At 42.5% G+C, this 27,337-nt stretch overlaps 1 protein-coding gene and 1 long non-coding RNA gene across 12 annotated transcripts in view; one reads left to right on the top strand and one right to left on the bottom strand.

The window, feature by feature from the left end:
* Positions 1-27,337, top strand: part of TRIM9 (tripartite motif containing 9) — a 141,992-nt gene that overhangs the window by 50,543 nt on the left and 64,112 nt on the right. For 8 of the 11 annotated variants that reach the window (XM_073609990.1, XM_073609992.1, XM_073609996.1 and 5 more), the window contains exon 2: positions 23,360-23,457. In XM_073609990.1, coding sequence (XP_073466091.1) covers positions 23,360-23,457 — 98 coding nt within the window. The remainder of the gene's footprint in view (positions 1-23,359; positions 23,458-27,337) is intronic. The other 3 variants (XM_073609991.1, XM_073609998.1, XM_073610000.1) reach the window with 1 other exon arrangement.
* On the bottom strand, positions 9,951-12,474 carry LOC141116382 (uncharacterized). Its single transcript, XR_012237031.1, has 3 exons — positions 12,340-12,474; positions 10,503-10,794; positions 9,951-10,072 (listed from the first exon to the last, which is right to left on the bottom strand). It is a non-coding gene; the product is annotated as an uncharacterized lncRNA (long non-coding RNA).

Raw genomic sequence — 27,337 nt, 5'->3', positions numbered from 1 at the left:
CAAAGTTTGAGAGCAGGCTATAAAATTTTCCGACAACAAAATCCGTTGTCGGAAATTCCGAGCGTGTGTACACAAATCTGACGGACAAAGTGCCACGCATGCTCAGAATAAATAAAGAGATGAAAGCTATTGGCCACTGCCCCGTTTATAGTCCCGACGTACGTGTTTTACGTCACCGCGTTTAGAACGATCGGATTTTCCGACAACTTTGTGTGACCGTGTGTATGCAAGACAAGTTTGAGCCAACATCTGTAGGAAAAAATCCATGGATTTTGTTGTCGGAATGTCCGAACAAAGTCCGACCGTGTGTACGGGGCATTACAATCACTTTAAGTACTTTTATTGCTTCCATGAAGTTGAATGTTTCATTCGGAGTTCAGCCGTCTGGATTGTGGATTCTGTGTAGCCGAAGGTCATTACTGAGAGTACAGGGCCTGTTGCTGGGCAACTGCTGACGCTCAGGTCGGGGAAAGAACGACAGTTGAAGAGCTTCTGCAATCAGAGAGACAAAGAGGAACAGCAGCGGAAGGAGCTCGTCCCCCCCCCACCCCACCCCCCACCACCCCCACCCCACCCCCCACTCCACCCCCACCCCACCCCCCACCACCCTCCCATCACATACAAGGCTTAGAAAGAGATTGGAAGCAAAATACGATTCTGTAGAGTGAAGTCTATTCAACTAAATCTAGGGAAAAAACTTTTAATAATTTACCTTATACAATAAAAAATATATGAGAAAATTGCATATTGCTATCACACTATAAAAAATATATACTCACCGGCCACTTTATTAGGTACACCTTACTAGTACCGGGTTGGACCCCCTTTTGCCTTCAGAACTGCCTTCATTCTTCGTGGCATAGATTCAATAATGAGTTGGAAACATTCCTCAGAGATTTTGGTCCATAGTGACATGATAGCATCATGCAGTTTCTGCAGATTTGTCGGCTGCACATCCATGATGAGAATCTCCCATTTCACCACATCCCAAAAGGTGCTCTATTGGATGAGATCTGGTGACTGTGGAGGACATTGGAGTTCAGTGACCTCATTGTCCAGTGGTGAGATGATTGGAGCTTTGTGACATGGTGTATTATCCTGCTGGAAGGAGCCATCAGAAGATGTGTACACTGTAGTCATAAAGGGATGGACATGGTCAGCAACAATACTCAGGTAGGACGTGGCATTTAAACAATACTCAATTGGTACTAAGGGGCCCGAAGTGTGCCAAGAAAATATCCCCCACACCATTACACCACCAGCCTGAACCAGTGATACAAGGCAGGATGGATCCATGATTTCATGTTGTTTAAATTCTGACCCGACCATCTGAATGTCGCAGCTGAAATCGACACTCATCAGACCAGGCAACGTTTTTCTAACCTTCTATTGTCCAATTTTGGTGATCCTGTGTGAATTGTAGCCTCAGTTTCCTGTTCTTAGCTAACAAGAGTGGCACCCGGTGTGGGCTTCTGCTGCTGTAGCCCATCTGCTTGAAGGTTGGATGTGTTGTCCTTTCAGAGATGATATTCTGCATACCTTGGATGTAACGAGGGGTTATTTGAGTCATTGTTGCCTTTCTATCACCTGGAACCAGTCTGCCCATTCTCCTCTGATATCAACAAGGCATTTTCCTCCACACAACTGCCGCTCACTGGATATTTTCTCTTATTCGGACCATTCTCTGTAAACCCAAGAGATGATTGTGTGTAAAAATCCCAGTAGATCAGCAGTTTTTTAAATACTCAGACCAGCCCGTCTGGCACCAACAACCATGCCACATTCATAGTCCCTTATATCCACTTTCTGATGCTCGGTTTAAACTTCAGCAAGTCGTCTTCACCACTTCTAGATGCCTAAATGCATGGTGTTGCTGCCATGTGATTGGCTGATTAGCAATTTGTGTTCCAAGCAATTGAACAGGTGTACCTAATAAAGTGTCCGGTGAGTGTAGATTTGTGGACCCAAATACTGAACACATTGCTAGTACAATATAAAAATGAACTTGTGTATCTAAAGAACTTTTTTGTGAACCATCCTTTATTTTGAATCCTCAGAAAGGTGCCCAGTTTTGTCCGGCAGCGCTATACCCTGCAAGAGAACGAAGGTTCCAGCCGGGGCCCCTGAACTTTCCATCGGCCCTAAGCTCATGTCTAGGCTGTCCTGAGGATGATCCAGCTCTGCCTATGACCCAATGATTTCTGTTCACACCACCTTTCTTCTCCTGTAAAATAATAGATAACAGTGGAAGACGTCAGGCTGTGAGAGTGCCTTGGCAATGCCCGTTCATTATACTTCTGTAATTGATAAAGAATGAACCTTTTAACAGAAGTGTGAAAAATGGACGATTTTTTTTATGAAGTGAAGAAAATCGATGGGGTTTTCTTATGAGGAGAGCCTGGAAATCTATGCCATATTCTTTATGAAATGCCTTCTATATTGATTATCCATATATATTCAGCACGGGGGGAAGATCCGTACATGAAATCAATAAATGAGATAGCAAAAAATGCAATCTAGAGTCATTAAAAAGACTAAATGTTATCAGATGGCCATGTATGGGTCAATTTTATGGCAGAATTACAGAAATGACTGATAATTCATCATGTATATACATTGTCGGGGACCTGGGTAAAAGATGGACTGGATCATTATACACCTTCAAATGTGAAATATGACTGAACGATCTTTTGTACAATCAACTTTAGATTTGCCAAAACTACGTGATATGAAACCTCAATACCGGGTATTTTTTACCACCTCCCTGCCCAGGCCATTTTTCAGCTTTCAGCGCTGTCGCACTTTGAATGACAATTGCGCGGTCGTGCTACACTGTACTCATAAGATTTTTATAATTTTTTTAACACAAATAGAGATTTTTTTTGGTTGTATTTAATCACCACTGGGTTTTTTATTTTTTTTGCTAAATAAACAAAAAAAGAACAATTTTTTTTTTTTAAATACATTTTTCTTAATTTCTGTTATAAAATTTTGCAAATAAATAGTCATTCTTCAAAAATTTAGGTCAAACTGTATTCTGCTACGTTTCTTTGGTGAAAATAACACAAATCGGTGTATATTATTTAGTGTGAAGGAAAGTCCACAAACTAAGGTATATACAGTAGATATATATTATATATTATATAGTATATCTGCATATCGATCAATCCTGATGCATTGATGGCCTCATTTATTGGGCCCGAATATCCCCCAAATCAGACAGTCCAAGGTATTTAGTAAGAGGTATGGCAATTTTTTTTTTTGAATTTGTAATTTTTGTCACAATTATTTGGAAAATGAAGAAATGTAAAAAAAAAAAAAAAAAATGTTTTTTATTTATTAATTGTTTTTTACATACTGTCACCAGTGCGTTATCATTTAACTGGTGTGGCGGTGATCAGGGACACTGTGTAAAATGTAAAAACTTGTAAAAACATTTTTTTTAAAAAATTTAATAATTTTTTTTTTCAATTGTTTAATTTTTTATTACACTTTTTACATTTTTTTTTAAACACACTGACCAGAGAAATACATTGTTACTTAGTAACACTGTACTACTCTGAGGAAGTGATCAGATTTTTATTTTTTTTATTTTACACATTATGATCACTTATACCAATGAACTGCAGTGGTATAAGCAACCATTTTTACTGTATGAAACTGATTCATTCAGTGTTTTTTGTTGTGATTAGCTGTGATTGGCCAAAGCTAATCACATGAAACAGATGGACTGTGATTGGCTCTGTCTGTACTATGTGATCACTGTGACCAATCACAGTTAGCAACACAATTGTTTACGATGGATGGCATGAAAGCAAACCATCCATTGTTTAGAACTGTCATGTGATCTGCTGTGATTGGTCACAGTGATCACATGACACTGGCAGCAGGTCAGTGCAGTGATCAGTCATCGGCGAGTGGCGACTGGACGTGTCATGGCGTCCAGTCTGAAGGTGGAAAGTTCCGCCCGGCCTATAGTAGATTGAAGGTGTTAAAGCGATATCAATCCCAAAACTAAAAATGTAATATATTACAGCTTACCAATCATTAGATGTGGTGGCTGCATTCGTTTTCTTTTCTTTGGCTTCTCCCCTCTGTTTTTACCTTGTGAGTTGGCCAGTAACACACTTCCTATTACAGTGCCCCCACTCTTCAAGGATAAACAACACACATATAAATAATATAGATAGCTATCTTTATTATTTATATGTGTATTGTTTGTTATTGAAGTTTGATTATATACTGTCTATTCTTTGTAGAGATATCTACATATATTATCTTCTGAAGCATGCTCCTGAAGAAGCGGCCACACCGCGAAACATGTCAAGGTTGAACTGACATCTGACGAGATCCATGGTCCCTTTGGTGGATGGATACACGTCCAACTGTCTACTTCCTCTTCAGAGATCCAATGCTGTGTATTGTATATTCTCTCTTCATAGGACCTTTTATAATGATGTCATTGTCTTAATAAATTTATACTTTTTTAAACAAATGTCTATGTGAGTCTTTGCCGTACCACGAAAGTCCATGGTTGCCCCCAATTTTCAAGTATAAGGAGAGACATTTAATACACACAAGAATCATAAAAGTGCAAGTGCGGAATATGGAGCTTTTCTATAGATTTGCATAGGCGACCATGGAAACCAGAAGACACCCGTCACATGGAAGGGCTAAATATAGTGATAGATTATATTGGGAACAAGCGTAGGAGCTTCCCATGGAAGAACTCTGCTGAAGCTGTGAAAACTTTGTAAGTTGTATTATAGCTCTGTGCCGACTGTACATGCCTCAAATGTTGGCCAAGTCCTGTGAATCGTCTGAAGTGTGAGTGGTGGGAGGCCCTGCCAACATTACCGGGGTAGACAAAATTTTACTGGGAATTAAAAAAAAGTCAGCTGAACAGTGACAGCTGCCCGTCAGCCACGGGTGCCAGCTGTCAGAGTACACTAGCCGGCAGCGGGAGGCTCGTCCAATCTATGGATTTCATTTGTTCAGCCCGTTAAAGTACATTCATTACCCTCTATGATGTGTGTGGGGGGGGCTATATTATGTGTGAGGAAGGGGGGGCAGGGTGTATTATGTGTGAGGAAGGGGGGCAGGGTGTATTATGTGTGGGGAAGGGGGGGCAGGGTGTATTATGTGTGGGGAAAGGGGGCAAGGGGCTGGACCATGGACTCTGGGGTTCCTTCCAACTAATTATAAATTAAGAGAGCAGTAAGTGTTACCTCACCTCCTGGCCTATAGGTAGAAGAGTGCAGAACCGGAGCGGATCTTTCCAGGCTGTGCAGGGCCCTTTTCTCTAGGAACAGTGAGATAGGTCCCCTTTCTCTAGGAACAGTGAGATAGGCCCCTTTCTCTAGGAACAGTGAGATAGGGCCCCTTTCTCTAGGAACAGTGAGATAGGGCCCCTTTCTCTAGGAACAGTGAGATGGGGCCCCTTTCTCTAGGAACAGTGAGATAGGGCCCCTTTCTCTAGGAACAGTGAGATGGGGCCCCTTTCTCTAGGAACAGTGAGATAGGGCCCCTTTCTCTAGGAACACTGAGATGGGGCCCCTTTTCTCTAGGAACAGTGAGATAGGGCCCCTTACTCTAGGAACAGTGAGATAGGACCCCTTTCTCTAGGAACAGTGAGATGGGGCCCCTCTCTCTAGGAACAGTGAGATAGGGCCCCTTTCTCTAGGAACAGTGAGATGGGGCCCCTTTCTCTAGGAACAGTGAGATAGGGCCCCTTTCTCTAGGAACAGTGAGATGGGGCCCCTTTCTCTAGGAACAGTGAGATAGGGCCCCTTTCTCTAGGAACAGTGAGATGGGGCCCCTTTCTCTAGGAACAGTGAGATAGGTCCCTTTTCTCTAGGAACACTGAGATGGGGCCCCTTTTCTCTAGGAACAGTGAGATAGGGCCCCTTACTCTAGGAACAGTGAGATAGGACCCCTTTCTCTAGGAACAGTGAGATGGGGCCCCTCTCTCTAGGAACAGTGAGATAGGTCCCTTTTCTCTAGGAACAGTGAGATGGGGCCCCTTTTCTCTAGGAATAGTGAGATAGGGTCCCTTTTCTTTAGGAACAGTGAGATAGGGCCCCTTTTCTCTAGGAATAGTGAGATAGGGTCCCTTTTCTTTAGGAACAGTGAGATAGGGCCCCTTTCTCTAGGAACAGTGAGATAGGGCCCCTTTTCTCTAGGAACAGTGAGATAGGGCCCCTTTTCTCTAGGAACAGTGAGATAGGGCCCCATTTTGTTCTCATAAAAATCAATATTAAAGACAAGTCTCTTCTTTACCTCTCCCACTCTCATCTTATGTTCTGCAGATCAGTCGGGTTTTTAGACACATTGTCTGCAGTGTACATTTATAAAGATACGTACCCTTCTGCTCGGTAATTGCTGTTTTGACAGCTCCGTGGATTATACGAGGTCTTCTTCTTGCTGGCAGCCACGTCTGATTTTTCTTGTCCTTACTCTTGCCAGAATGATATCGATCTGCGCTGCATCCCTGCGTTCACATGATCAACGTCTTATTTGGAGGACCCCATCCCCTTCACAAAGCACCTCGGAGGCTAAAGGGGGGAGGGGAGGGGGTCATCTCATCGCTCTGAAGTACCTGCATTGTTTTCACTTCACAAACAGAGATCTATATTTTCTTCAATTATACAGCAAAACGCCAGAGATGTCTGAAAATTGGCTGCGTTTACTAGAACATTCTTTTCTTACTTTATTTCTTCTTTGTTCTTTCTTTGCTCAGCTTTGCAAATAGTCTTCCTCCTTCTATGTTTGCCATACTGCAGAGGCTCTGCTTGTTATGTCCAATATGATATAATGAACAGAAATGTATAGGCTTTTCAATGACTTTTTTTTAGATGTACATTGGGGTTGATTTAATAAAACTGGGTAGTGCAAAATCTGGTGCAGGTGAGGATGGTAGCCAATCGGCTTCTAACGAAAAAACTGGCAGCTGATTTCTATGCAGAGCTGCACCAGATTTTGCAATCTCCAGGTTTAAAAAATAAACCCCAATGTGTCACTAAAAGTTAGAGGACATCTGACCATCACACCGATATTGGCTTGCTGGAGATCCCATTTGGGAGCAATGGGCATTACTATGACGTTGGTCTCCCTTTGCAGCTAAAACAGCCTTGACTCTACTAGAAAGGCTTTCCACAAGGTTTTGGAGTGTGTCTGGGAAAATTTGTGTCCATTTAGCCAACAGAACATTTGTAAGGTCAGGTTAGGATGTTGGATGGGAAGACCTGGCTCACAATTGGCATTCCAGATCATCCCAAAGATGTTCTGTAGGGTTGAGGTCATGGCTCTGTGCAGGTCACTTGAGTTCCTCCACACCAAACCCATCCAACCATGTCTTTATGGAGCTTTGCACCTGAACTCAATCATTTGGAGGGGTGGCTTTGTATATCGTACATATTAAAGCGGTTCTTCACTTTAAAAAAAAAATAAAATTCAGCAGCCAAAAAAACTATACCTGCTGATTTTTAAGGGCAAGAACCAGCACCATCCTCGCCTGGGCCGGTCCTTTGCTGGTCTTCAGGTCCCTGGTGGCAGCATATTTAGTATGCGAAGCTACTTGTGACTCCTTGCAGCTTCAAAGCCGGCTGCCCACCGCGCACATCTGCACTGTGTAGATGGTCTGCAGCCTGCTGTAGATTTATATCCTTTGGGGAATATATTTAAAGGAAAAATTTTGTGCTTGAATTTTTCAAGATTCATACTTACCTAGGTGGATGCAGCATCTGATGCTGCCTCTGTCCCCCGCCGCCTCTGCCCTGAGAATCGAGCGATTGAACACCGCCGATCGCTCGGTTCTCACAGCTCCCCGAGCAGAGAGCTGCTGACTGTCACTCAGTAGCTCTCCACTCTGCCCCCCCCCCCCCCCCCCTCCCCGCGCGCTCACTGGAGCACTGAGCTGTGGAGGGGCGGGGATCGGTAATTTTTTTTTTTATTATTACTTTACACTATTACATTATTTTCCATTAAAAAAAAAAAAATCATTTGATTGAAGCAAAGAGTGTTATGTATTATTTTATTGCCATCTTGTTTGATAACCTAATGTTCAGGGGTTGTAAATCTTTAAAATAAAAAAAATCTTCAGAATAGTCAGGGAATCGTGATCTTTATTCTAAGCAAAAAAATTGTGATTCTCATTTTATCCAGAACCGTGCAGCTCTAATAACCAGTATAAAGGAAAGAAACAACCCCGAGTGCGGCACACCATCAGGACCCGACAGCCGCTATAATAGAAGCAGCCTCAGCCCAGCTCTGTGGAGGCCACGCCCCCAACGTGTTTCGGGTCACCCATGAGGCTTAGTCACGGAGGTTCTGCTATGATTAAACCCCATGGGCTGGGCGAAATACGTTGGTGACAAGTCCTGGATGGAACCATGCTGAGGCTCCTTCTACTATAGTGACTGTCGGGTCCTGATAGTGTGCGGCACTCGGGGTTGTTTCCTTCCTTTATTCTGCATGCATTGAGCCAGGAACCTCAGAGGGAGTCACCAGACTGGGACACACAGGAACCTCGAGTGACACCCCTAGTTTTTTCTGTATGCATAGTCAAACACTTTTCATTTAGTTTTGTTTTTTAGTTTAGAGTGAGGAAGGATTAGGAACCCTGTTATTTTCTTCCACCTCCGTACTGCACTGGGAAGTACAGACTCTGATTGGCTGCCATGTTGTCACTTGCTGCGTCTTCTCTAAGGCTGGGTTTTGTGAACACCCGATTTTGCGCATTTTTAGTACACATTTTTTGCACTTTTGCATTTATTCTAATGGATTGTCCTATGCCCATCAAACGTGTCAAAAGTAGCTTGTGTAGCATTTTAGCATTGAGCTTCGCAAATCTTATAACTTTGTGTTTTACCGCGTTTGCCACGTGTTTTATTTTCTTGCTGCGTTTGGGGTACCATTAACAATGAATGGCCCCGCAAGCGCGACACGAAACACTCAGATGTGAAGCCGGCCTGAAACTCGATGATAAAAGAGGCTCAATGGGCTCAGATTTCTATTTGATTGTCACTCCGCTGCTTGACCCTTGCTCTGCGACACATCAGATATCCCTTTACTGAAATTATAGACTCGCTGTCCTCTAATGCCAAAGTGTATATAATTATCCAGTGTGTATAATTGCTTGGAACAGCATGCGGAAAAGATTTATGATGCTTCCACATTGATAATAGACTGCTTGCCGTCCGCACTGATAATGGGACTAGCCATGTCTAGAATATTAAAAAGTTAGTATCAGGTCATTTTTATTCTTATTGCCCCTGGCCTGTCAATTGTATTAAAAAAAAAAAAAAAGACCATATACAGAGGGTATGATGCTGCTGAAACATCAGGCCTTAAAGGGGTTGTAAAGGTTCATGTTTTTTCACCTTAATGCATCCTATGCATTAAGGTGAAAAAACATCTGATGATTACCGGCCCCCCAGCCCCTCGGTTTACTCGAAAGTCCCGCGCTCGATCCCGCGCTCGATTGTTGCCCGGGCTTCTCGGCTCTTCATTGGATAGATTGATAGCAGCGCAGCCATTGGCTTGCGCTGCTGTCAATCAAATCCATTGACGCGGGGGCGGGGCCGAGTCCTGCACTCGGCGGCTATGGATGCTGAATGCAGGACTCGGGAGCGCGCCTGTAAGGTAACCCCCCAGGAGAGCGCTTCTCCCAGGGGGTTATCTGAGACGGGGAGGAGCTAAGAGAGCCTCTGGGGGACCCCAGAAAACGCCATTCGGGGCCGCTCTGTGCAAAACAAGCTGCACAGTGGAGGTAAGTATAACGTTTGTTATTTTTAAAAAATAAAAATCGAACCTTTAGTGTCACTTTACAGAGGAAGTAAACCCTGATGGGGTTTTATTTCCTCTTTTTTTCCCCTGCAAAGTAAAATTTCCCCTGCAAAGTAAAATTACTAGCATAATGGGCTAGTATCCATGCTGCACTTACCTGCAAACGAAGCCCGCAATGTCCCTGCAGGTGGCTGCACCCATCTTCACCCCTCTTCTTTCCGGGGCCGTAAACTCCAGCTCTGTGACTGGCCGGAGCCGCGTGACGTCACTCCCGTCACAAGTTATACTTTAAGCAAAAACATATAAAATATCAGTCATAGGACATATACATAAAAAAAAAAAAAAAAAAAAATTGGCTAAATATCATTAAAGTTTCCCTTTATAAATATATTCTCCTGGAATGGGCGGAATGTCTGTTGAATTCTGAATTGCCTATCCCTCACAAGTGCAAATGAGGACCATCAGACATTTATTACATGTATTGTGTTCTTAGTATAAACCCCCCCCACCACCGGGATCCCGAGCGTCAGACATGTCCCTGTCCTTCTGCACTGACCGACACATCCTTCGCACCTTCTTTATTGCGCATCTTTTCATTACACTTTAAGTGTTCTGATTTATTCTCCAGCTGCGATTGCTGCCTCTCCTCCCGGCTCGACTAATTCTATTCCAATCTCAGCATCTAATTCTGCCGCAGAAAGGAGACAACTAATTACCTTCGCAGGGACCGGGGAGGCCATGCAATATTAATTCCAATCGCTTGAGTCTTGAAGGTCGTTGTAGGGAGGATTACTGCCGCTGATGAAAACCGTCGCGTCTCGTCTTTTTAAAAAAATTTTCGTTAACTCTTTTGCTGCCTGGAAAGCCTGGATGGCTGTCACCGAGCTGGCGGGTGTAGTCCCCATGAGGATGTCAGGCATGGTGAACCTCTTCTTATTTCACTCTCTTTCAAGGCGCTCAAAAGACATTTCCTTCTGATTATTTGATGAGCCGATCATCTTTATATTCCTGTATAAAATAAAAAATGGATCCTAGTATGATCATTTTTAATCGAGGTGGAATAGATAAGGAAGCAGCTGGACAAGTTGGAATATTTACATTTTTTCTCTATGAAGTTGTAGCTTATGTAGTATAGAAAAAAATATATTTTTTTTCCATTCAGTCTTTTACAGCATGCAGAGAAATAAAAATTTAAAGAAAGATTGAAAACAAAAATTATTTAAAGTGATCTTAATCATGATTGTTATTTGGATAGAAGTGTTTGTGAACCCTGACATATACCCATTGAAGTGACTGGCCTCAGGTGATACACAGAGACGAAACAAATCCTCCTACATAAGTTTTACCTGTTTATCTGCAGCCTTCTCTTCTATACATCCATTCAAAGTCCAGAATTTATAAAGCTAGTCTGAGAGTTTTAGAAAAAAAAGGAGACGGAGAGCTGAAACTACAAACTGCAGAGCTCAGTGAAGAGAGCTCTGAGAGCTGATTGGAGGGAAGGGACACACCCGCCTCCACACAGCAACAGAGCTGAGGCTGTCAATCAGCTGGAGGTCCTCCCCTGTCACCATGTTTCTCTTGGTGTCAGGAAAACTTGTCAGAAGTTTTTCATGCTGATAGCAGAGAAACTGAGCAATAGACAGAAATTACACTTAGGGGTTGATTCACTAAAAGCAAACCAGGGATATGCAATTAGTGGACTTCCAGCTGTTGCAAAACTACAAGTCCCAGCATGCTCTGCCTCTGGGTGTCATGCTTGTGGCTGTCAGAGTCTTGCTATGCCTCGTGGGACTTGTAGTTCTGCAACAGCTGGAGGTCCGCTAATTGCATATCCCTGAAATAGACTGTGCACTTTTCAAAGTGAAGTTGCACTCTGCAAGAACAGTTGTTACAGAGCTTAGTAAATGAGCAGAAGCTCTGCTGACTTCCATCATCCAATCATGTGCAAGCAGAAATCCTGTTTTTTTTTTTTTTTTTTTTCTTGCATGTAATTGGGTATTCTTTGCAAAATGAAACTTTACCTCATTTACTAAGCTCTGGAGCAAGGGTCTTCAAACTGCGGCCCTCCAGGTGTTCAGGAACTACAATTCCCATCATGCCTAGTCATGTCTGTGAATGTCAGAGTTTTACAATGCCTCATGGGATGTGTAGTTCTGCAACAGCTGGAGGGCCGTAGTTTGAGGATCCCTGCTCTGGAGCAACTGCAAAGTGCACAGTCTATTTGTCTTTAGTAAAAGTTTTCAGACACATACAGTGGGGGAAAATAATTATTTGATCCCCTGCAGATTTTGTAAGTTTGCCCCCTTACAAAGAAATGAAGGGTCTATCTTTTTTTTATGATAGGTGTATTTTAAATGATAGAGACAGAATATCAACCAAAAATCCAGAAAAAACAAACACATGATACAAATGTTTTAAATTGAGTTGCAGTTCAGTGAGTACAATAAGTATTTGATCCCCTACCAACCAACAATAATTCTTCCCACAGACTGGCTACAGTATGTGCTCATGTGGTACACAGATTAGTTCTGTAAATTTAAAGGCTAAGTTCACCTTTTTCGTTTCTTCAAAATTCCAGCTCCTCTACGAACCAATAAAGCATTAAAGTGTTTGTTAACCCCAAAAAAATATATGTAGATTCTGGTCCCTTAAAGAAGTTTACACCGCACAGCGCTTGTGCTGTGTAATCTGCCCCCCTCTAAACGGTAAAAAAAAAAAAAACCCTAATCCTACCACTTCCTGTTTTCCCCTCTCTAAACAGACCATGATAACCAGGGCTGCTCCGCCCTGATCACCGTGGTCAAAGTGCCTCCCTCCGTGATAGGCTGCCTGCTCCGCTCTCCTCTCTCCCCCTCCTTCCTGCCTGTCACCCCCCTCTGTGTCTGTCTCCGGTCCGGCACATTCTTGTAAATTAAAATGAAAGATTTTTCTCTGCCAGCCTCTCTATTAGAGATTGGCATAGCACACTATGTCATTTGTTTTAAAAAAACGAGCGCTGTAAATACCTAATTTGAGCTGTCTTCAGGCCGGTCACGAAACTCACGGCCACTTTACAGCTACGATACATGGCTTCTGCGGAGGAGATGAGCGGCCACGTGAACTCCCCGGCTGATGTCGGAGGGAGATCACGGCCCATCCCTCAGAAGCAATGTATCGGAGCTGGAGAGCGGCCGCGAGTGATGTGACCGGCCTGAAGACAGCACATATTAGGTAGTTACAGCGCTCATTTTTGAAAACAAATGACATAGTGTGCTATGCCAGCCTCTAATAGAGGGGCTGGCATAGACTTGTATATTTGGGTTAACAACCACTTTAATGTACTTGTTTTGCAAAAATAAAACAGCTTTCCATTTATTCTACACACGCTTACCTAACTGTATTTTTGGATGTTTCAAAACACTGCTCAATTACACTGCTCTCGTAGTGTAGTAACTTACAATTAATTTATTAAAATCATAACATTGTACAGTGCACTCACATTAAAAAGCCGAGTAACAGGGTATATCCACGAGCTCCGAGCGCGTTCCACAATCGCGTCACTTGCAGTATGCCTCCACTCACGCCCTACACGTTACATCACGGTCACGTGACTTCATCAGGGGGATGGGGTTATGATGTTATGAAGTTACTACACTACGAGAGCGCTCTTCTTCCTCTATATATACCCCTTTGAGAGGACATTAGAGGGAACCCCCTGGGAGAAAACAGAGACACAACATATGTGAGAGCAGATCATCGGAAACAACTATAGAGGACCCCAAGAGGTGACTACACGCCAGTACACCATCCAAGGAACCATAGGCTATGATGATTTAATACTTACCTGAAGTGAGAGGCTAGAGAGCACGGAGGTGATGTGGGAGCAAGATTGTCACCTATATTATGAATAATCACCACTAAGGGTGTAGGGATATTGTGCACTACCTCACAAAAAGGACTTTTTATATAAGGACTTGTATCAATGGTATGCACCATTATATTGTTGTTTAGATTTGTGGGTTAGGTGTCCGGCCTTGAGACACAAGTTATTATTCATGCACTAGGATCACTTTTATTACATGTTTTGGATAATTATTTATATTGCATGTTTATACACCTATTTTCTGTTGCTGCTGATTTAACACACAGTGTGAAGAGTGTGGCGATCGCTGGATGACTAGGGGCATCACAGAGTGATTGCTTTTAGCCTTGAGGTTACACCCAGTAACATTCAAATTGGTTTATGCACTGAAGTCACTTTATATTTATTTTGATGGTTATCCACTAGGAGTGATTAACTAGGTTTACCTACCAGAAGAGTTCACACATATTGGTTAGATTGAGATAACTGTCAGCTCCTAATGACAACTCGTTATGTGTATAAAAGACACCAGTCCATAGAATGTCTTTCTTCCATTGAAATCTCACCATCATGGGCAAGACCAAAGAGCTATCAAAGGATGTCTGGGACAAGATTGTAGACCTGCACAAGCCTGGAGAAGGGTACAAGACCATCAGCAAGAAGTTTGGTGAGAAGGAGAAAACTGTTGGAGCGAATATTCTCAAATGGAAGAAATACGAAATAATCACCAATCGTCCTTGGTCTGGAGCTCCATGCAAGGTTTTGCCTCATAGGGCAAGGATGATCATGAGAAAAGTGAGGGATCAGCCCAGAGCTACATGGCAGGAGCTCGTGAATTGGGACAGCAATCACCAAACAAACCATTGGTAACACAATATGATGAATTGCCATGAATTGAAATCCTGCAGCGCCCGCAAGGTCCCCCCTCAAGAATGCACATGTACAGGACCATCTGAAGTTTGTCAATGAACATCTAAATGATTCTGAGAAGGATTGGGAGAGACTGCTGTGGTCAGATGAGATCAAAATTGAGCTCTTTGGCATTAACTTGACTCGCTGTGTTTGGAGGAAGAAAAATGCTGTTGACTATGACCCTAAGAACACCATCCCTTCAGTCAACCATGGAGGTGGAAACATTATGCGTTGGGTCTGTTTCTCTGATTAAGGTACAGGCTTTGTCGCACTGAGGGCCAATGGACGAGGCCATGTATTATAAGATCTTGGATGAAAACCTCAGCCAGAATACTGAAGATGGGTCGTGGATGGGTCTTCCAGCATGACAATGACTCAAAACATACTGCCAAGGCAACAAAGGAGTAGCTCAAGAAGAAGCACATTAAGCTCATGGAGTGGCCTAGCCAGTCTCCACACCTTAATCCTATAGAAAATTTATGATGGGGGCTAAAACTTCAAGTTGCCAAGCGACAGCCAAGAAACCCTAAGGATTTAGAGAAGATCTGTAAAGAAGAATGGACCAAAATTCCTCCTGAGATGTGTGCAAACCTGGAAACCAACTACAAGAAACGTCTTACCTCTGTGCTTGCCAAGAAGGGTTTCTCCACCAAGTACTAAGTCATGTTTTGCTTGGAGATCAAATACCGTATATACTCGAGTATAAGTCGAGTTTTTCAGCACATTTTTTTGTGCTGAAAGTGCCCCCTTCGACTTATGCTCGAGTCAAGCACTTTTCTGCAGCAAAAAATTTCATTTTCCGAACCGACTTTGGGGCCCTGTATCTCAGGGCCACTTGGTGCTAGGAACCCCAAAATTGGTGTGAAAACCCAATGGAAATGGTACCACAACATATCCAAAGCTGAAGTTCCTAGTTCTAAGTGGCCCCAAGATACGGGGCCCCAAAATCGGTTCGGAAAATGTCATTCTCTGCTGCAGAAAAGTGCTTGACATTTTCTGAACCGACTTTGGGGCCCCATATCTCAGGGCCACTTGGTGCTAGGAACCCCAAATTTGGTGTGCAAATCCAGTGGAACTGGTACCATAACATATCCAAAGCTGGGGTTCCTAGCTCCAAGTGGCCCTGAGATACAGGGCCCCAAAACCGGTTCAGAAAATGTCATTCTCTGCTGCAGAAAAGTGCTTGACATTTTCTGAACTGATTTTTGGGGCCCTGAAACCCCAGCTTTGGAAATTTTATGGTGCTAGTTCCACTGGGTTTGCACACAAAATTTGGGGTTCTTAGCACTAAGTGGCCCCGAGATACGGGGCCCCAAATTCGGTCAACTGTGTCCATCTGCAGCAATGTCATTTCGGGACCCTTTGGGTTCAGAGACCCCAAATTTTGGCTGCAGCTAGGGGGCATCTAGGAACCCTTAACTACTGAGTTTGAAGTTCGGGGGACCTATGGCTGCAAATGGGCACAGTGAGGCATGCAAATGGGCACAGTGAGGCTGCAAATGGGCATTGTTGACCCTCTTTTCCACTTACAGTAGCTGCGCATTTCTCACCCTCGTCTTATACTCGGGTCAATAAGTTTTTCCCATTTTTTTGTGGTAAATTAGGGCCTCGACTTATACTCGGAACGACTTATACTCGAGTATATACGGTACTTATTTTACTCACTGAACTGCAACTCAATTTATAACGTTTTTATTACGTGTTTTTTCTGAATTTTTGGTTGATATTCTGTCTCCGTCATTTAAAATACAACTATGATAAAAATTATAGATCCTTCATTTATTTGTAAGTGGACAAAATCTGCAGGGGATCAAATAATTATTTTCCTCGCTGTGTGGAGAATGCACTTTAGAGAGAGGAACCAAGAATTTCTTCTTGAGTCCTAAATGTTGCAGCAAAAAGCAGAAGTGACAAAAGTTCTTCCTAAAAGCTTCACAGATTGCAGCAAAAGAAAAAAAAAATGGTGGAGATCTGCTTTAGGGTTCATGTCAATAGGTTTTTGTTCTTTTTAAGTGAGTTTTACATTCCCATAAAAGTCTGTAGGAATGTAAAACCCACTTGAAGCAGGTCAGATATACGTGTTGATGAATTCTGAATGATCTCAGAAGCGTCTCAAACTGATGCTGAAGTCGAGATCTCTTCAGAGGCTGAAGTGGCTGAGTGACGTCGGCTGAGTACAGGCCACAAGAATGGAGTGCACTCCTGTGATCTCCAGGAGAAGTAAGGCAAAAAGAGCTTTGGCCCTACTTCTCCTTTAAATACTTACAAAGGGATGCAGACACAACTTTATTCATCAGAACACTGAGAGTGCACCAGGTGATTATAGCAAACCAGACCCTCCCATTTAGAATCAGTATCCAAAGGACATAGAGGAACAAACAGTTATTTCTGCAGAGCAGAAGAAGGTTGGACTCTTCTACAAAGTTTGTTAATGTCCCTGAAATATACAATGATCATCCAGAAGGGATTGTTTTTTTTTTTCTCAACAAAAGCAAGTTACTCATTAAAGCTTCCCTATAAAATTCATCAGAAGCACAGCAAACTCTAGCTGTCAGTTTTGCGTTTCTTGTCTAACTCTCATTCAGCAGCTTGGAAACAAGACATTTCAAAATGATTATTCTCAAAAATCTTCTGTGACTAAACAGCGTTCAATAACCGAACTGTTCCTCAAAGACTTTTCCATGATGCGATTCCTAAATTAAACACGCTACATAATATATATACATAGCCCCCAGCTTGTGACTCAGCAGAAGACATTGTAATAGGTAATTCCATCATTTAAAAATTCATAATGAATATCTTTCTTCGAGCAACATTGTATGTTTCCCTGCATAGAATATAGACTCAGTACTAACATGATATATACAGTACTATAGCAGAGCAGCTGTAGTATGGTCTAGTCAAAGCAAACAAAAGCACACACATAAACCATAGTGCTATGGTATGCGTACAGCTATTCCTCCCAAAAAATAACATGAATTCAATGATTACATTCACTAATCATATATTATATATTTCAATGGGAAATCCCATCAAAAAGCAAAATATAGAGTTTGTGCTCCCTGTTCCAATTTTCTGGAGGAGCGAGGCAGTACTTTCTCATCAACAAATTAGCTTTGCTGAATTCTCATCAGTGAGGGAACAATGGCTTACTACCAAAGCTGGCAAGAGAGCGACACATACAAAGCAGGTACCGTATGTGTTCTGTCTTTGTTCTCCCTGCATTATCTACCAATCCTTTGCATGGGCCTAACCTAACCTTCCCTATGACTCTAACATTAACCTTCCTGTAACCCTCTCACTAATACTCCCTGTAACCATAATCCTAACGCTAGCCCACTCAGTAACCAACTCTTCAAGGAACTCTAACTCACTAGCACTAATATTCACTGTAATCCTAATACCAACCCTCCCTGTAATCCTAACACCAACCCTCCCTGTAATCCTAACACCAAACCTCCCTGTAATCCTGACACCAACCCTCCCTGTAATCCTGACACCAACCCTCCCTGTAATCCTAACACCAACCCTCCCTGTAATCCTGACACCAACCCTCCCTGTAATCCTGACACCAACCCTCCCTGTAATCCTAACACCAGTCCTACCTGTAATCCTGACACCAACCCTCCCTGTAATCCTAACACCAGTCCTACCTGTAATCCTAACACCAGTCCTACCTGTAATCCTAACACTAACCCTCCCTGTAATCCTAACACCAACCCTCCCTGTAATCCTAACACCAGTCCTACCTGTAATCCTAACACTAACCCTCCCTGTAATCCTAACACCAACCCTCCCTGTAATCCTAACACCAACCCTCCCTGTAATCTTAACACCAGTCCTACCTGTAATACCAACCCTGCCTGTAATCCTAACACCAGTCCTACCTGTAATCCTAACACCAACCCTCCCTGTAATCCTAACACTAACCCTCCTTGTAATCCTAACACCAGTCCTACCTGTAATCCTAATAACAGACCTCCATGTAATCCTAACACCAGTCCTCCCTGTAATCCTAACACCAGTCCTCCCTGTAATCCCAACACCAACCCTGCCTGTAATCCTAACACCAGTCCTACCTGTATTCCTAACACCAACCCTCCCTGCAATCCTAACACTAAACCTCCTTGTAATCCTAACACCAGTCCCACCTGTAATCCTAATACCAACCCTCCCTGTAATCCTAACACTAACCCTCCCTGTAATCCTAACACCAGTCCTCCCTGTAACACTCATAATTCCTTCCTATAACTTCAACACTAATCCTCCCTGTACTCCCAACACCAACCCACCCTGTAACTCCAACACTAATCCTCCCTGTAAACCCAACCATAACCCTGCCTGCAAGCCTAACACTAACCTCCCTATGACGCTAATGCCAACTCTTGTAACCCTAATACCAGCCCTCCCTGTAATACTCATCTATTCTCCCTATAGACCCAACACTAACCCTCCCTGTAAACTCCAACACTAACCCTCCATGTAACTCCAACACTAACTCTTCCTGTAACTCCAACAAAAATCCTCCCTGTACCCGGAACACTCACCCTCCCTGTAATTCCAACACTAATCCTCTCTGTAACTCTAACACTAGCCTTCCCTAAAACTCCAATGCTAATTCTCCCTGTCCATCCAACATTAACCCTTCCTGTACCCTAATACTAATTCTCCCTGTCACTCCAACACCAACCTTTCCTGTAACCCCAACACTAATACTCCCTGTCACTCCCACACTAATCCTCCCTGTCACCCCAACACTAATCCTTCCTGTAATCCTAATACTAATCCTCCCTGTGGCCCTCACTCTACCCCTCCCTGTATAAAGACTGACCTTATACGCCAAAGACACTGGTGCTAAATAAAAGTCAAATGCTGAAATCTCTTGCTTTGCCCCTCTATTGCCCTAAACTGGAACACTTGTTCATCTAGAATATTCTTTTTTAGGGGGAGATGCTGATCTAAAAGGCATAACACAGACAGATCAAAAAACAACAATACTATTTGTGTAGAATCAGAAATACCTGCTCCTAATGGTCAGGCGCATGTGGATAATATATAAGGGTGCCTGCTGTAAAGCAAGGGAGTAGATTGGAAGTGATAGGGGGGGGGATTATTACAAAACTACAACTACACAAGCGCATTTGTGAAGTCAGGCACTGATGTTGGACGAGAAGGCCTGGCTCGCAGTCTCCGCTCTAATTTATCCCAAAAGTGTTCTATCGGGTTGGGGTCAGGACTCTGTGCAGACCAGCCAAGTTCCTCCACCCCAAACTCGCTTATCCATGTCTTTATGGACCTTGCTTTGTGCACTGGTCCAAATCATTTGGTGGAGAGAGGATTATGGTGTGGGGGTGTTTTTTAGGGGTTGGGCTTGGTCCCTTAGTTCCAGTGAAGGGAAATCTTAAGACCTCAGAATACCAAGACATTTTGGACAATTTCATGCTCTCAACTTTGTGGGAACAGTTTGGGGATGACCCCTTCCTGTTCCAACATGACTGCGAACCAGTGCACAAAGCAAGGTGAAGGAACTTGACTGGCCTGCACAGAGTCCTGACCTCAACCCCATAGAACACCTTTGGGATGAATTAGAGTAGAGACAGTGAGCCAGGCCTTCTCTCCAACATCAGTGCCTGACCTCACAAATGCTCTTCTGGAAGAATGGTCAAACATTCCCATAGACACACTCCTAAACCTTGTGGACAGCCTTCCCAGAAGAGTTGAAGCTGTTATAGCTGCAAAGGGTGGGCCAACTCAATATTAAACCCTACGGACTAAGACTGGCATGCCATTAAACTTCATGTGCGTGTAAAGGCAGGCGTCCCAATACTTTTGGTAATATAGTGTATTGCCCCGTACACACGGTCGGATTTTCCATTGGATTTTCTAACACACAAAGTTTGAGAGCAGGATATAAAATTTTCCGACAACAAAATCCGTTGTCGGAATTTCCGATCGTGTGTACACAAATGCAACGCACAAAGTGCCACGCATGCTCAGAATAAATAAAGAGATGAAAGCTATTGGCCACTGCCCCGTTTATAGTCCCGACGTACGTGTTTTACGTCACCGCGTTCAGAACGATCGGATTTTCCGACAACTTTGTGTGACCGTGTGTATGCAAGACAAGTTTGAGCCAACATCCGTCGGAAAAAATCCTAGGATTTTGTTGTTGGAATGTCCGAACAAAGTCCGACCGTGTGTACGGGGCATAAGACTGGATGCTATCAAAGTTCATATGCGTGTAAAGGCAGGCGTCCCAATACTTTTGACATTATAGAGTGTGTGTTTTATATATATAGATATATATATGAATAAAAAATGTTGCATTATAATTATTGACAAAGTTGAAGGCCCTGAATTGTAAAGTCTTCTCTACTCCATAAAAGGTTCCAGCCACTCATCCTGAAGTGGTGAATAGTAAATGACTCTTCAATTATAAGTGACAAATCCTCAGTGAAGCTGACATTGGCCCCTATAGGCAGTCCTCATAGTGATATGACGCCAGGCTTCATTCAGGCACAATGTTGAATTCCTCCAGACTGGTGTTGCTCTCATGACTGTAATTTAGAATATTAATCTCAGCCAGGAGATGGAATCGCAGCACATCAAAACCTCAGTTCATGTTAATTAATGGTGAATTAATGAGGGGCGTCTGGGTTAATTCTTCAGAGATCTGTCTGGGAATTCAGAACATTCATTAAAGTAACATGACGACAAAACACACTTAAAACAAATCCTTATCAAGCGTCCTATGTGTGATTCGATTTGACTCGAAGAGGGAAGAGCTGGTGTCTTCAATGGAATCCCTTTGCACATGGATCTGCATTACAGAAAGTGGGGTGTTAAAGTGGAATTCCACCCAAAAGTGGAACCTCCGCTGATCTGCTTCCCCCCCCTCTCCGGTGCCACATTTGGTACCTTTCAAGGGGAAGGGGGGGGGACAGGTACCTGTTTTTGAGAGGTCCCCGCCCCCACTTCAGAGAGACTGCACTGCGGCATTGTCCCTCGGACGTTTGGCCCTCCTTCCTCTGCCGCCGAAAGCACAGTGAGCTTTGCGCATGCACAGTAAGGAACCGGTTATGAAGCTTCAAAGCTGGTTCCCCTTACGATGAATGGTGGCAGCAGCACCCGACAGCCAATCCGAAAATCTGCTGGGGTGCCGACATCGCAGGCTTCCTGGATAGGTAAGTGTCCATATATTAAAAGTCAGCAGCTACAGTATTTTTTTTTTTCCCCAGGTGGAACACCACTTAAAGTGGAGTTCCACACAAAAAAAAAAAAAAAAATGTCATTAATGTGCATGAAATAATTCAAAAATAAACATTTGGAGAAAAATTTTTTTTTTTACTTACCTTTTTATGCCTGTTGCTATGTGGTCCCTCGAATTCTGCCTCCTTCATTACTTTGGCTCCTGACGTCACTTCCCTCGGCGCCTCCGCTCGCTACTGCTCCCGGGAGATGTGTGTCATCATTTCCCAGGAGTCAGTGGGCTGCGCCAAGGGCTAGGTTGCCATAACAACGGGGCGGGCACTTCCGATGCCTCCGCCCTTTGTTATGGCAACCCTTTATACTTTACAGTGCCGCTACGGCGCATTACTGCGCATGCGCGAGAACGGGCCGGTGCATGCTGGTCCAGCAGCAGCACTGTAACCAGGAAGGATAGTGCTTGTGGGCTTCACATGCCCACAAGCAAAATGGAACATTCCAGGGATAAAAAAAATCAAAGACATCGTTTGAGCTAAATCGGCAATCGAGCGGACGCCGATCGCTAAACAGTGAGTCATATAAATAATAGCATGTTCATTAATATATTTGTACAAAAAAAAAAAAAAAATTACATAGTTGGAACTCCGCTTTAAGCCCAGGCTCATCCGCTTAAGCCTAGGCTCATTTTTAAAAAAAAACACAGTTCACACAAGCTCACACCGTTTAAGCCCAGGCTCATTTTTAAAAAAATCAAAAAAATCTGATTTTTTTAAATTTAAATCAGATTTTTTTTATTTAAATCAGATTTTTTTTATTTAAATCAGATTTTTTTTATTTTGATCACATTTATTTTAATAAAATGCTTTTGGAGTAAACATCTATCTAAAGATATCGTTTTTTATTTCTATTATTATTTCTATTATTTTCTATTTAAGATATATTAATAATTTAGTTTATTCAGCATGAAATGGAGCTTAGTTATGTAGCATGAGGCTGTATATTCTGCAATATTTACATTTTTGGTAAACTCATTCAATGAATCCAAGCTCTGCAAGCTGAGATAACATGCACTGCATTGATGCATTCACACAATTTCACAGTAACCATGAGATAAAACAAAGTTCAGGAATGTTCCTTTATCCCATTGTTTTGCAGATCAGTCCGATTTCGGCTGCGATTTCAGAGACATCTGTGCAGGTTTCTGCACAGATGTCAATGTAAATCGCAGCCCGAAGTCGCAAAAAGTAGTACAGAAAGTAGTACAGAAAGTAGTACAGAAACTACTTTTTGAAATCGGTGCGGCGCCGCAAATGCAGCGGTACACCTATTAGGATGGCGCCATTGCCGGCAATTGCCGCCGATTCGACATGCGACTTGACCGTACCAATGTGAACCAGGGCTTAATGATGAAGCTTGTGGACCTAGCATAGGTTTTTTTTAATGTCAAGTACATGATGCTAAATAACGAGTAACATATTCAAGTATTTATTAGCTCTCTCAGAGACCCCAGAACTCCCCCGGTAATGTCTTCATCTCTCCAGAAGAACAGATAGGAGGGTTTAGTTCCACTTCCCGCGGTTGTGATCACCTAACCATTTATTTGTCTCCTTACAGAGCCAGCTGTCCCAGGCCCTGAATGGATTGTCTGATCGAGCGAAGGAGGCCAAAGAGTTCCTGGTTCAGCTAAGAAATATGGTACAGCATATCCAGGTACAAATGTTTCAGCTGACGGGGGAGATCATGAAAACTGGAAAAAAGAAAATAATATTAAATTAAAGTTAAAGGCATTGTTTTTTTTTTGCTAGAGAGGGATTAGAACACCGTTTTTTATTGCTGTCTGTGCCCCCATAAGGGAGATTCACCCTCTTTATTTGTCCTGTTTATCGTTATCACTGGGAATAAAGTGAGAGAAAATCACAAATTTTGGGTTGTCACCAGTACAGGAATATAGGGAGAATCTTCCAATGGGGACGCTAGTTCTGGGGACAACCAGGGATTCCCTCATTTTGAAGGGATTTGCTCTCACTTCCTGTTTGGCTATGAGAAAGGAAGTGAAGGGAAATTTCCACATAGGGGACACAGATGGCAACAAAAAAAAAAAAAAACAGCCAGGGGTTATAACCCTCCCTTACTCTATCCAAAATGAAAAAAAGTTTTGCTTTAAAGACAGTTGTTGCTAATGTTGTCCAGTTGGGTTCCATATATTATGGAAAAATAAAAATAAATTCCGGTTGGTTGCTTTGATCTTTGCTTGAATTTCTCCAGTTTTTAAACCCCCCATAATTACGGTAATTATTACTCTAGGTTCAAACATAATTGAATGCATCGACGTTTAAAACAACAATAAATACAGTTATGTGCAGAGTCAATAAAAATTGATGATTTAAAAGAAAAAATCAAAAAAATTTGATTTTTTGTATTTAAATCTGATTTTTTTGATTTTGATCAAATTTATTTTAATAAAATGCTTTTATATAGATATATTTTTATTTCTATTATTATTTCTATTATTTTCTATTTCTATTTAAGATACAATAATAATTTAGTTTATTCAGCATGAAATGGAGCTTAATTATGTAGCATGAGGCTGTATATTCTGCAATATTTACATTTTTTTTTTTTTTAACAGAAAATTTTATTAAACAAATCAGCATTACATTACAGAATGATTTAGAAGCAATATTTACATTTTTGGTAAACTCATTCAATGAATCCAAGCTCTGCAAGCTGAGATAACATGCACTTCATTGATGCATTCACACAATTTCACAGTAACCATGAGATAAAACAAAGTTCAGGAATATTCCTTTTCCCCATTGTTTTGCAAATCTTTGTACACTACAAACTGTATGATTGAATCGGTTCTGATATCTGTTTTACTAACATGACAGCTTATTATTCTAAATAGGAAACCTTCATTTTTTTTGCAAATATTAAAGATTTTAACTACCAGCAAGAATAAGCCCTTACATTTAAAGAGCACCTGTCATTTCAGATCCATCATGGCAGCGCCTGTTAGTGGTCATCCACTCACCTGCTGCCGCCACGTCCCTCACCTTGTTGTGTCACTGCTGCATCACCAGCCGTCCCATTAAAGTGAATGTGACTGTCGGTGAGTCAACAGCGGGTCAGAGGAGCCAGAGATGACAGTTGCTCTTTAAAAATTATGATTTAAATCGAGTTGATTTAAATAAAGCCTTTTTACTAGTGATTTAAATCAGATCCACCCTGGTTATGTGTTTATTAAAAAAAAAAAAAATTCAAATGTATTTTAAATACAACTTATATAAATGCATATTTTTGACTTGTGGAGTTGTAAAGGCAGAAGGTTTTTTTTATCTTAACCACTTCAGCCCCGGAAGATTTGGCTGCTGAATGACCAGGCCATTTTTTGCGATCCGGCACTGCGTTGCTTTAACTGACAATTGCGCGGTCATGCGAAGTTGTACCCAAACAAAACTGACGTCCTTTTTTCCCTACAAATAAAGTTTTCTTTTGGTGGTATTCGATCATCTCTGTGGTTTTTATTTTTTGCGCTATAAACAAAAAAAGAGCGACAATTTTGAAAAAAAAAAACACAATGGGGTTGATTTACTAAAGGCAAATCCACTTTGCAATACAAGTGCACTGCAAATGCACTTGAAAGTGCACTTGGAAGTGCAGTCGCTGTAGATCTGAGGGGAAGATCCAAAATGAGGGGAAGCTCTGCTGATTTTATCATCCAAACATGTACAAGCTAAAATGCTGTTTTTTATTTTCCTTGCATGTCTCCCTCAGATCTACAGAGATTGCACTTTCAGAGCACTGAAGTGCACTTGTAGTGCAAAGTGGATTTGCCTTTAGTAAATAACCCCCAATATGTTGTATTTTTTGCAATAATAAATATCCCCATTTTTTTTTTTTAAAAAGCGAATTTTTTCTCAATTTAGGCAGATATGTATTCTTCTACATATTTTTGGTAACAAAAAATCGCAATAAGCGTATATTGATTGGTTTGCGCACAAGTTATAGCGTCTACAAAATAGGGGATATATTTATAGCATTTTTATTATCATTATTTTTTTTTACTAGTAATGGAGGCGATCTGCGACAGCGACATTATAGCAGACAGATCAGACATGTGTGTGATGGAAAAATCTGGACAGCCGCACTCCGGATTGGAAAAGTGAAAAATAAAATCCTCTTTATTGAAAAAGTAATAACATGATTAAAATCCGTACATGGCTTTGTTGGGATAATGCAGCATAACCGCTAACGCGTTTCACGCTCCCATAGAGCGCTTACTCATAGCTGTGTGCTATGAGTAAGCGCTCTATGGGAGCGTGAAACGCGTTAGCGGTTATGCTGCATTATCCCAACAAAGCCATGTACGGATTTTAATCATGTTATTACTTTTTCAATAAAGAGGATTTTATTTTTCACTTTTCCAATCCGGAGTGCGGCTGTCCAGATTTTTCCATCACACACATACCATTGGAATAGCAATTGCCGGCACCTGGGGCTCTCACAATCATCCACACAGCGGAGGACGGGAAGCTTGAACCCGGTCACCTAGAGCGGTGGTAACTATCTTGTTCATCTCAGACAGATCAGACACTTTTGACACATTTTTGGGACCATTGTCATTTATACAGCGATCAGTGCTATAAAAATGCACTGATTACTGTAAAAATGCACTGATTACTGTAAAAATGTCACTGGCAGGGAAGTGGTTAACACTAGGGGGCGATCAAGGGGTTAACTGTGTTCCCTGTGTGTGTTTCTAACTGTAGGGGGAGGGGACTGACCTAGAGGAAATGACAGATCGTTGTTCCTAGTTATTAAGAACACACGATCTGTCACTCCTCACAGAACAGAACAGGGATGTGTGTTACCTGTTCTGCCTCTCGTGCCCGCGATCGCTCGTGGCCGGCGGTCATCGCGACCATCGGCCATGAGCATCGGCAGTCCCGCGGCGCGTGCACACCTGCTATCCCGATCCCGCCAGCTGACGTATAGCTACGACGGCTCGCGGGATCGTGCCGACCTGCTGCAGTATAATGACGGCGGCTGGTCGGCAAGCAGTTCATGGATTCTATGCATTAAGATTAAAAGCTTTCTGTATGCAGCAGCCCCCCTCAGCCCCCCTAATACTTACCTGAGCCCCATCTCTGTCCAGCGATGTCCACAAGTGTCTCAGTCCAGGACTCTCCCTTCTGATTGGCTCCCGATGCTGTCAATCAAAGTCAGTTAGCCAATCAGGAGAGAGAGGAGGCGAGCCAAAACGCAGCTCTGTGTCTGAATGGACGTACGGAGCTGCAGCTTGGCTTTGGTGCCCCCATAGCAAGCTGCTTCCTGTGGGGGCACTCAACAGGAGGGAGGGGCTAGGAGCTCAGAAGAAGCACCCAAGAAGAGGAAGATCCGGGCTGCTTTGTTTAAAACCACCGCACATGGGAGTTAAGTATAACATGTTTGTTATTTTATAGGAAAAAAAAAAATGAGACTTTACAATCACTTTAATTTCAACCTCTTGTAATCCAGAGTAGGTGTCTCCAAACTAAGGCCTGTGGGCCACAACCGGCCCACTATTTTATCTGGGCCATGGCTAGGGTC

The sequence above is a fragment of the Aquarana catesbeiana genome, linkage group LG13 (genome assembly GCF_042186555.1).
Source record: "Aquarana catesbeiana isolate 2022-GZ linkage group LG13, ASM4218655v1, whole genome shotgun sequence".
Classification (NCBI taxonomy): domain Eukaryota; kingdom Metazoa; phylum Chordata; class Amphibia; order Anura; family Ranidae; genus Aquarana; species Aquarana catesbeiana.
The sequence above is the reverse complement of the archived record's forward strand: the minus strand, read 5'-3'. Positions and strand labels throughout refer to the sequence as shown.